General features: G+C 37.1%; 1 protein-coding gene across 1 annotated transcript; it reads left to right on the top strand.

Annotated features, from left to right (window-relative positions):
• Positions 1 to 8,953: 8,953 nt before the first annotated feature.
• On the top strand, positions 8,954 to 9,934 carry LOC123642020 (olfactory receptor 51I2-like). Its single transcript, XM_045556947.1, has one exon. The coding sequence runs from the start codon at positions 8,954 to 8,956 to the stop codon at positions 9,932 to 9,934; it is 981 nt and encodes a 326-aa protein (XP_045412903.1).
• Positions 9,935 to 12,011: the final 2,077 nt, after the last annotated feature.

Genomic DNA, 12,011 nt, shown 5'->3' with positions numbered 1-12,011 from the left:
GGGCAATGTTCTGACTGTTAGTTGTCCCTCTCTGTCCCCCTCCCTCTCCCTGTCCCAATATCTTCCTGATCTTTCTAATTTATTTTAATTTGATGTGTGTAATAGAGAAGAGTGTTTAGACCTGCCCACAGGCATAATGAAAAGTAATTTCCTTCTTTAGATGCAATTGACTTTTATGTGGAAGCAAAAGACAAGGGCTAATGTAGCATTTACTGTGTCTCATTTCTATTTGGAGAATTAACATTTAAAATGCTTATTTTTTATTTTATAAAATTAGGCCTGTGATTTCTAAAGACTATAATTAGGTAACATTGGATATAGCCCAATGTTTTTAGGTTTAATTTAGAAGAAAAACTTTGTGATTATTAATATATGATAAATGGTTTTGTGTTCATACAATTTTCTGATCACTTTGCTCTCAATTTCCAGCTTTCTCAGAAATAGTATTTCTTTGTTATTTGATTAGTCTCTTCAGGTGTAGGTTCCTCCCCCAAATGTTAGGGCAGGAGTTAACCTCTGGCGGTACCATTGGAAAAGAACACCTCCACCCCACCACAACATACACAGGCTTCTTGTGCTTTCCCAGGGTGGGAGGATTCCCAGTTCTGGATGTGTTTCCTGTTCTTTATCAGCTATGTTTTGGCTGCTGTGAGAAGATGTATCACCCTTCTCTGATGTGACCTGCACTGCCTACTTCTTCTATGAGCCCATGTATTTCTTCCTGGCCCTTCTAGCTCAAGGAAGGAGGTGCTCTTGCTTCTACCTGACCTAAGATGTTATCAATTTTATTGGTTCTAAGCCCATAAAATCAACTTCTATAGCTGCTTCAACCATGCCAGGTTTGAGTCTTCCATATGTTCTCCTGTGTTGGTCAAAGGTGGTCACTAGATAAGGCCATCTAGACACTAGATGTGACCACCATGCCATTTTGCTCCAATCATTGGCAGTCAAGGAAAGAAGAGCTGTGGTGACACAACAGTGTGCTGTGAGTGAGCCCTTTTGCTTCATGTTCCCTACATTCTCTTCTGCCTCAGCCAGATCTATTGTGAACAAGTAGTCAGGCTGAATCTGTGGTCTCATGTGGCCTTCTCTATGGTTAGATTTGATTTATTTGTCATTACAACCACAAATGTCATGACATTGCAGGCTATGCTGTAGCTACCCCATGGAGAATCTCTGCCCACGGTATTTAGCACATATGCCTCTCACATTTGTGTCATCATGTCCCCGCCACCTCAGCACTCTACTCCTTCTTCTCCCATTGCCTTTGCCACCATATATTCAGAATGATTTTCCCCTCTTTGCTCAGTGTCTACTGACTAGTGCCTTCCATGTTCAAAACCACCATCTGTGGGGTAAGGACTAAGCATATCCAGGAAAGCATGATACAGAGATTTTGTAGGAAGATCTTCTGCCAACTTGATTTTCTTCAATTCTGTCAGGCAAGGACCAAAGAGGTAGAAATAACTAAATTCATCTCAATCTGTTATTGAATTTCACCTAAAAATTTCATGAAATTATCTAAGTGAGTAAAGACTCAGGATGCAAACTCTTGAAGAGCAAGGATCCAGGAATATTCTGAATGAAAATTGTGATGGTTCCCCATTCAGATGCTGCTTTGAAAATGTTGTTTAATTTATCATGATTTAACATACACATAGAACCGATCTTAGGACAAGTGATGGAATAACATATAGCTCTGATTTCTCCTTCTTATATCCTCTGTGTCCATCTAAAGAACTGTGACCCCACTTCAGGCAGCTAAAGGATCACTTCTTTCCAAGCTGTTTAGTGATAGAAAAGTTAATGTTCAACTAATACACCAGAATTGTTTTCAGTTTGTTGGCTTTTAACCCCTATCTGATTTCCTACTGACCCAAGTTCTGCTGATAACTAGACCCCTCTTCTGCAGAGTGTGTGTCTCTTATTCTGACCAGAGAGAGCAAGAGTGGTCACTGCTTCTCTCATTCTTCCCTCAGGACAACAGAGAAAATCTGTGCAGCTCTCAAGCCAGTCCCTTCCACCTCAATGTCACTTGAGATTAGTTTAGTAAACTGGGCATTGTAGTGACCTTCTTGCCCTTGTTCTAGAAAACCTACTGAGAGAGTGTTTGTCAAAAATATCTTTCCCTAAATATGTTGATACAGGTTGGTGAGGGTCTGGAGGCAGGGCAGTAGAGTGGTGGTGTAGTAGAGCCCCTTAAATCTCTTCCTCTTTAAGAGAAAGATTGCTTCCAAGAAAATAATTCCATAATTATCATTATTATCTGTGTTTTCTTTCAAGTTGTACCTGTCTTTGTGAACTGAGGTGTGGATATGTGTTAGTATGTGCACATACTTTAAAAAGTGTAGCCATCTGCATGAATGTGCTTGTATAACTATTCTCACGGTCAAATGATTCTTCTATTTTATTCTTCTTGTTTAATCAAAAACACTTATCTAGACATGAATAAGTGGAAAAAGGGTAGAAAACACTTCTCAATTGTAAGAAGCCAAAGAACACTTTTATTACCTCATATTAATAACCAAAAAAAGGTACCAGAAAGTTAATATTCTTAGTAGAATACCTAAATATTGTCTCTGTCCAATGTGACAGGGACACTTTCCAAGTAGAAGCCATGTTTTGCTAAGTGTAATTTTCACGATCCCTTTTTCTCAATCTCAATGTCTTCTGCTCCCAAATGCCCAGCTCCTATACTCTCACGAAGAATAAATCACAAAGTTTTCATAGTTTGGATCAAATTAGAGCCAACACAATTTAATAATGATACAATTTAAGCAGGAGAGAGAAAGCTGACCAATGAAACCAAAGTGTGGAATAAAGCAAATTATGCTCCAAAGTCCATTTGTCAATTTCCCCCATATTTGTTTAAGAATTATCTAGATGTACAAAATATATGAGAATAAATCCCAAGGATAACAGTGGCTATTTCCAACGATAGGCTGGACCAATTTTTCCATGGATATTGCACACAGAGACAAAGAATTAGAAAAACATCTTATTATAAAAAAAGATCCAATTATAGTTTAAAAATAATAATTCTATTGGAGACCTACTTCGTGCCAGCTGGGCACCAGAGACACAATGGAAATTAGACACGATTCTTCCCTTAAGGAGTATATAGTCTAGCAAACAAGTCAATGGACAAATTGCTAATTACAACATGCTCTGATATATACAGTGAGGGGTAATAATAATGGTAGCCAAACACTTGCATTACACTTATTAAGTACAGACACTATTAGTAAATTAATATGTACACTAATTTATTTAACCCTCTTGTTAATTCTATAAAGCAGCACTGCTATTATTTTCCTTATACCAACCAGATGAGGAATCTGAGGCATAAACTTGCCCATGGCCACACAGCTAGTTCATGGAATCCAGGATTTGAACTCAGGCTATAAAATCTCAGAATCCACCATGCTCTGCTTTTCTAATGCCCAAAGACAGCCCAAACAATTGGATAGGGTGATTGCCAAGAAAACAAAAAGTAGAGGCAGAAATCTAAGCTGGGAAGGACTCTGGGAGGGTGTTACGTACTGGGTTTCAGGAATCTGAGACAGCAAATACCTGGAACCCAACACTGGGAAAACTTTTTATGAAACGCATATTATAATTTTCTGGCTTGTACTTTTCTAAAAATTATATTCATAGAGAAATAGAGAACTCTTCTTTTAAGAAACTCACAAGATAAGTAAGACAAAAATAAATTGTGACAATAAAAGCAAAATCTAGTAAAGGTAACAAGGTAAGAACAATTTGTTCTGAGAATATTAAAAAGATTATGATCCAAGAGACTGATCTAAAGTACAGAGAAATAAGGGAGCTGCTTTCTACTGGACCTAGGGTTCACAGAGCTGGGTTTAGAGAGATGAGGACAAGACTTCAACACTCCAGCAAGGGATCAAGGTCCAACCACAACTAAGTCAGTAAAATTCTCTTAAATGATGGGTTGTAGAGTCTTCTACTAGGAAGATAATTGATCCCAGACCTGAATAAGGGTTGGGTCTGTAGTTGTCAATCAGCAGCATTATTGGTATCTAATTGGTTAATTCAAAGAACCAGCGCAGCTGTATATGTTTGAATAAGTCCCACTTTTGTACCTAAAATGTACCACATAGCTACAGCTATCAGCACACTTACTTAAGTGTATTTCAGGCATTTACATTTATTTTGTATTCTGAAGTTGATTCTAAGCTGCTAGAAGCACAAATTGTGCCTCATGCATTTATGCATCCCTCAGATTTATTAGGGCTTGGCACCTAGTAGCTGCTTAAGAAATGATTGTTGAATTGTGAGATGAAAAGATTGAGAATAACTGGCAAAACAAACAAGACGTTAGAATACTAGTTTTTAAAATTTAAGGTTTATGCACACAGCATAATGTGCTTTGGAGGTGGTAGATCAACTACAATTAGAAAATATAAGGTAAATTTATATACGAAGTTCTCACTTTAGACCTGGTCATGAGATACAATGTTTGGAGACCTTAGCACATTTATCTTTAAATGTCAGGAATTATTAAGCTATGATCATCATAATAAGTGTGGCATGCATAAGGGAAGTATTAATATAAAACTGATGCAGGAAAGTGGACCCCAAACCTGGGGTCTAGCATGAAGGCCAAGTAGGTTCTTGGCTTTGTGCAGGAAAGAATTCAAGATCCAGCTGACAGAGCAAGGCAAAAACAAGTTTATTGAAGTAAGCAAATTAAAAAAAGGAGGCTTCCCCCACAGAAAGAGCCCCACTATCTCTCAGAGCAATAGATAGTAGCCCTTTGTGAGTTTCTGGGGTCTTCTTTTATACCCTCTATTTAATTTTATGTTAAGCAGAAAGAGGATTATTCATAAAATTTCTGGGAAAAGGTTGGGGAGTTCCCAGAACTGAGGGTCTCTACCCTTTCTAAATCATATAGGGTCACTTCCAGGAGTTGTCACGGTATTTTTAAACTGTCGTGGCTCTGGTGGGAGTTTCTTTTAGCATACAAGTGCATTATAACAGGGTAAAATGTACAGTGAGGGCAACCCGAGGTGGTTTTTTGTGGCCATCTTGGTTCTAGCTGGTTTGGGCTGGCTTCCCCACTGCCTCCTTTTTTATCAGAGACCTTAGTTTGGGTCCTTTGACTCCTTATCAAGCAGGGCCTGCTGATTCCCTACCTCGGAACTGGCATGGGTAACCTAAAAAAGTAAATCACTATATATGGATATCCTTTAGGAGTATATGGCAAGAAGAAACATGTGTATTGATCATTTGTTGTGGGAGCAGAGAGGGTGAGCACAAGAAGAAACCATCCAGACTGACTGACCACATTCTCACTTGGGCCCCTTCCCTATTTGTCTTTGCTCGTAAACCACCCTTATTCTGGATAAGAGAACTATGGCATCATTTGGTCTCATATAATTACTGACACTTATATCTTACCCCAAATACCAATAATATCCCTTCTGCTGGAACAAGGAAGAGACACTGAAAGTCCCATTTCCAAGTCTGACCTACTGTCCAAAAATTAAATCATAGAGTGAAGTGAAAGAAACCCCATCACTGTGCTCCATTAATATCATCAATCGTCTGAGATCTTCTTCCTCAATATCTGAAATGAAACTGTTTAACAGTTGATTGCTTATTAAATATAGATGTAAATTTTAATTTTCAATACTTATGTATCTATCTATTCAAATGTCCAATTAGGGTCTTTACATGTTCCATGAGATAAGTTTATTGTTATGCTAGATATGCAATCTTTTAAATATTTATCTACATTGAGTGTAATTCTAAAGCTTTATATATTATGTAGTATATACTCAATAAATATTTTATTGAACCAAATAAATATATTCTGTGTGAATTCTTCTTCAAAGGGTTATCTTTACCTTCAGGAAAAGTTACTTCCCATTACAAAATCAACTTGTATACTGGTAAAATCCTTGATAACCTGTCATCTGTAGCTCTACTCTGGATCAAGAAATCTGAATACAGTTAGGAATTTGCTACTAGCATCTTCTGGGGATCTTTATTTTAAGGATACAGGCCGGGCGCAGTGGCTCACGCCTGTAATCCTAGCACTCTGGGAGGCCCAGGTGGGAGGATCGCTCGAGGTCAGGAGTTTGAGACCAGCCTGAGCAAGAGTGAAACCCCCGTCTCTACTGAAAAATAGAAAGAAATTATCTGGACAACTAAAAATATATAGAGAAAAAAAAATTAGCTGGGCATGGTAGCGCATGCCTGTAGTCCCAGCTACTTGGGAAGGCAGAAGGATTGCTTGAGCTCAGGGGTTTGAGGTTGCTGTGAGCTAGGCTGAAGCCACAGCACGCTAGCCCAGGCAACAGAGTGAGACTCTGTCTCAAAAATAAATAAATAAATAAATAAATAAATAAACAAACAAACAAATAAATAAAAAGAATATAGTAACGGAGACCCAAGAAGCATTTCATTTTCAAGATAGAAATAATTAGAGAATGAGCCTTTTTGTAATTCATCCTAATAAAACTCTGGCGAGGGAAGAATCTTCAGAAACATGAATAAATAAACAAATCAGAAATCCACTTTGATTAAAAACTTTGCAGAAAGGCCGTATAGCCCCCTATATATATATGTACCTTCAGTTATATATGTTCGTCATCCCCTCATCTCCCTCATGCAAATTAGAAACTACTGTTCATCACAGTGATGAGACCACTGTGCCCAAAACAATTTTAACACTCCATAGCACTACTTCTAAAATTAATACAATGAAATAAAGACCTAACATAAACTCATCTGTACAAATAAAAACATATTAAGTTGTATGCAATATGTTGGTAGTTCAGTACTGCCTTTTTAAATAATAGACACAGGGCATTATGGTTCTCAGAAAGTTCTGTTTATACAGCTTTGAATAAATCACCATCTAATTGTGGCTGATTTTCCTCAAAATCTGGATTCAACTCAGAGCCTATGAAAATAATTCTTTAATGTGCTTTGAATTTTTAATTTAATTTCCTTCATCTTTTCTACTAGTCTCTTTACTATTTCTCTTATCTTTTTTGCCATGAAATGGAATCTGGTACTGTTTTTAGAGATTATTAAATGTGTCTCTGGATTACAGCATAGTGTAAGATATTAAGGTATATTAGAATGTATCAAAAGAATTTGTGAGTATAAAATGGATTTTTTATTTATGTATCATCAGGTCATTATGTATCATTAACAATAAGGTCTAGCAACTTGTCTTGGTCCTTGTAATACATGTAAGGAGCAGGCCAAAAAGCCTCTTCTCTAAATTTAATAAATTTAGCACATTTCTAGTCAATACTGTATTACATTGTCTCTAAACATTATCCAAAACAATGTAATTATAATAGGTTTACTTTGAAGATTAATAAATGACTATAACAGACATGCAATATTTTTTTTAAAACTAAATAAATAGTATATGTGATGTACAACAAACATTTCATTACTGATAGCTGTTATTATTAATAAATTATGAGAAATGAAAATGCTTACTCAAGTGAAATTTAGTCTTAAAGATTCAAAATTATATTTCCAGATGACATTTCTACTTCTTTGTATTATATATCAGCCAACAATAAAAGAGTATCAGTTTTTACCCTAATGATACTTTGTAATCTTTAATAAATTATAAATAGTATTTTAAATGTGACTTTCATATTGCTAGTGATATTGAAGCTTTTGACATACAATAATTTACCACTAGTAATTTTTCTAACAGGAATTGTCCATTCATGTTTGTCCATTTTTTCTATTATCATGTTTTTATTACTACCTTTACAATACACCAAATGCATTATCTCTATTAATGATTTCTATGCTTCAGATATATTTCCAAGTGTGTTATTAGCCTCTAAATTTCATATATTTTTAATTTATGTGTTTTCTGTTTTTCTTTTTTTGGAGACCGTGTCTCACTATATTGACCAGGCTAGTATCAAACTCCTGACTTCAAGTGATCCTCCCTCCTCAGCCTCCCAAACTGCAGGGACTGCAAGAATGAGCCCCCATGCCCAGCTATGTGTTTTCTTTTAAAGATGAAGTATACACCATAGTATTTGATAGCACAGCCTCAGGAGAGTCATATTGTATCAGATTTAAACCCAAACTATATCACTTTCAGGCTTTGTAACCAGGAGCAATGTATTTAAACTTCTAAACTACAGGTTATATACCTCTATAATAACTTCAGTTTGTAGTTCTTCAATAACAGTATCTCTCTCTTAATCTTGTTATGAGACTAAGCATTGAGAACAAAGCTTCTCACATATCATGTCATCAATTCATATAACATGTGTAATTTTTCCTAAAGGTAGGAATTAGTGTTAAGAATAGATAGAACAGCTATTTTTCCCTTGATTTCAACAATAGTGGCAGATTTCATAATACTAAACCAGATTTTATGGTTAAGAAGGCATTAATATCTAGATTCATTGGAATGGGAACACTTTTCTTCAGGCTAGCACATGTAATCACTGAGAGTGAGCTGTCATTTTCTAAGGTAGATTCATAGTTTCATGATCTCTCTGAAGCAAACATGAAGCCTTCTTAATAAATAAGGGTAATATAACTTTCACTTATTAACTGTACAAAAAAAGTCCTCAATTCTTATTAAAAAATTAGTCAGTTTTCCTCCTAGGCAAATTCCTAATAATCAGTGAACAAAAGAACAAGAAAAATAAACAACTGACCAACAATAAATATCTACTAAGTGAGACACTACATTAAGCAAAGATTAACACAAAATAAGCCATTTTCTCATGTGGAAATGCTAAAAAGATCTAATAATATAGTTAAAGAGTAAATCACATGCACTCAAAAAGGTGGCTAAGAATGTAAAATTATAAATAATAAATGCCAAATTTTATATTAAAAATAAAAGTAGTTACTAAATAAAATTTTATCTCAGGACATGAAGATAATACAAGAGAATTCCACTCCTACAGACCACATCTTCCATATGCCAACCTTCCATAACTCCACTTCCACTACTTTCCTCCTGACGGGGGTCCCTGGACTTGAATGGGCCCACGCCTGGATCTCCATCTGCTGCCTCTATTTAACTGCCCTTTCTGGGAACACCTTGATCCTAACTGCACTCCTCACTGAGCCAAGCCTCCACGAGCCCATGTACTATTTCCTCTCCATGTTGTCCACCACTGACATTGGCTTGTGCATCTCTACTCTGGTGACAGTGCTGAGAATCTTCTGGCTCAATTCCCGTGAGATCGGCTTCAATGCTTGTTTATCACAGATGTTCTTCATTCATTTTTTCACTGTCATGGAATCCTCAGTGCTGTTGGCGATGTCCTTTGATCGTTTTGCGGCCATTTCTAAACCTCTGAGATATGCCTCTATCTTAACTGACCTTAAAATAGCACAACTTGGTGCAGCAATCCTCACCAGGGGGACACTAATAATAATACCTCCAGTGGTGCTTCTTAAGCGACTGTCCTTCTGCCGCAGCCATGTGCTCCGCCACTCCTACTGCTTCCACCCTGATGTCATGAAGCTCTCCTGTTCAGACACAACGATCAATAGTGCATTCGGTCTAACTGCAATTATCTCCACCGCTGGAGTGGACTCCGTCTTCATTCTGCTCTCCTACGTCCTCATCATCCGCTCAGTTCTCAGCATTGCGTCCCCAGAGGAGAGGAAGAAGGCCTTCAGCACCTGCGTCTCTCATATCACCGCTGTGGCCGTATTCTACATCCCTTTGATCAGCCTGTCCTTTGTCCACAGATTTGGAAAACATGCCCCCGCCTTTGTGCCCACCCTCATTGCTAATGTGTACCTTCTCCTGCCGCCTGTGATGAATCCCATCATCTACAGCGTGAAAACCAAGCAGATTCAGAAAGCTGTGCTCAAACTCCTATGTTCCAGGGAACTCGGATTTAACATTTACTCCTCTTGGAAAGTTCTTCTAAAGTCTTTTTTTTAAATATTCACGTATTGGAGTTACAAATACACATCTTTCTAGAGTTGGATCTAGCTAGATATTCCCCAAACTTTTACTTAATGTACTTATCTTTCTATGACATTTGCACCATTTCTGTTACATTTTTAATTCAGATGTTCACTCCTGTTAAATACTCTATTAAATAGCTATAAGCAATTATCCCAGCTCACAGTTGTAGGATTTTCCAGCTCTACACTGTCATGGTTTTCTATGTTAATATAATAAATGTCCTATTTCAGCAAACTATTTTTGCTTGAAAATAAAAACACCTTCTGGATTTATGTGCTCATAAAATTGAAGTAGCATATTGTCATTCCAATTCTTTTTTTTTTTTTTTTTTTTTTGAGACAGAGTCTCGCTCTGTTGCCCAGGCTAGAGTGAGTGTCGTGGTGTCAGCCTAGCTCACAGCAACCTCAAACTCCTGGGCTTAAGCAATCCTTCTGCCTCAGCCTCCCAAGTAGCTGGGACTACAGGCATGCGCCACCATGCTCGGCTAATTTTTCTATATATATTTTTAGTTGTCTAGATAATTTCTTTCTATTTTTAGTAGAGATGGGGTCTCGCTCTTGCTCAGGCTGGTCTCAAACTCCTGACCTTGAGCGATCCACCCACCTGGGCCTCCCAGAGTGCTAGGATTACAGGCGTGAGCCACCGCGCCCAGCCTGTCATTCCAATTCTTAAGGACTTTCACCACCTAGACTTAGCCATTTTTTTTATACTTTAAATCCCATTTTTTTCCATTGACCAACTCTGTCTCTTTACAAAATGAGGTGCTAACTCTTTTTGCAGACAAACTCAACTCTCTCTGCCTCCTCTGTACCTTTATTTGTGCTTGTTCACTTCTCTTGGTAGTTCCACAATTGTCCCCTCAACATCTTCAAATTCCATCTGCCTTTCAAAGCCCATCTAAAATATTATCCATGTTGTATTTTTTCATGACCAGTACTCAGATTTTTATCCTTTCTTTCCATAACATTTTAACAATGTTTTAACTGTATCTTCTTATGGCGCATTTGGTTATTAATGTATCCCACAAGACTGTACATTTCCTGAGGCCTTAACAAGCAAGTCACTGTGTAGATGCTTAGTAAAGCATGACCTCCCTGAGCCAAAATAGGCAAGCAGCCAACAAGGGGCTAGGTAACATTTACTACAAAAAGAAGGCAAGAATGGAGGAGCAAGAGGCTAGGAGAACTGTCAGATTTGATGTAAGATTGACCTTGATTTAAACAGAGAAGGAAGATAGAAAGTTCTGGTAGAAAGAAACATCTTAGACTCTAGTGCAGTTCTGAACAGAGTTAGTCTAGGCCATTGAGTATCCTCAAGCCAAACTCACCTGTCAGAGGAGTCCTGTGCCTTCCTCAGGAAATGTACAGTTTCGTGGGACACATAATAATGATGCTTAGGTCAGACATCTAGGTGTGTAGTATTAATCAATCAGGTTCACGTGCATAGGTCCAGCACGTGGGGCCCACCTCTACGTTTGGGACTGTTATGAGCAAAGGGGAAATATTTTTGCCAAAGAACTACCTAACACCTAACACTCTTACACTTCTCCTTACCTAACAATGTGCTTTGAGAACATTTGTTTAATGACACATGCTTTAAGGCAATAGTCATTATCCTAGGTATTAAATTGACTAAACAGAAGAATATTGTCAGCTTTAACATTTCCCTTTTAGTCACACTACTTAAGGCAAAAGTACCGAATATTACACAATCACTGATTAGATGAACAATAGAACAGTTACATAAAATTACAGAGTAAACACATGTATTAACATGTCATATCTTTCCTGAGGGCCAGTGGAGACAGACCCAGGTATTTTTAAGCAAAGATTAAAAAGTAATCAAGATTATAATCTTATTTTGTTAGGTATAGGCACAATAAAATATCCCTTATGTATAATTTAGATTCTTCATAAAATGCTGTTTATTATATTAAAAATTACTTATCCTGACAATTTTAGGAATCCAAATTTTATTTTAGGAATCCAATTTAATACTAAATATCTTGCTACTAATAATAAATAGTGCTATACACAATTAAACTTTAAGA

Source organism: Lemur catta, chromosome 7 (genome assembly GCF_020740605.2).
Source record: "Lemur catta isolate mLemCat1 chromosome 7, mLemCat1.pri, whole genome shotgun sequence".
NCBI classification, from domain to species: domain Eukaryota; kingdom Metazoa; phylum Chordata; class Mammalia; order Primates; family Lemuridae; genus Lemur; species Lemur catta.
The sequence above is the reverse complement of the archived record's forward strand: the minus strand, read 5'-3'. Positions and strand labels throughout refer to the sequence as shown.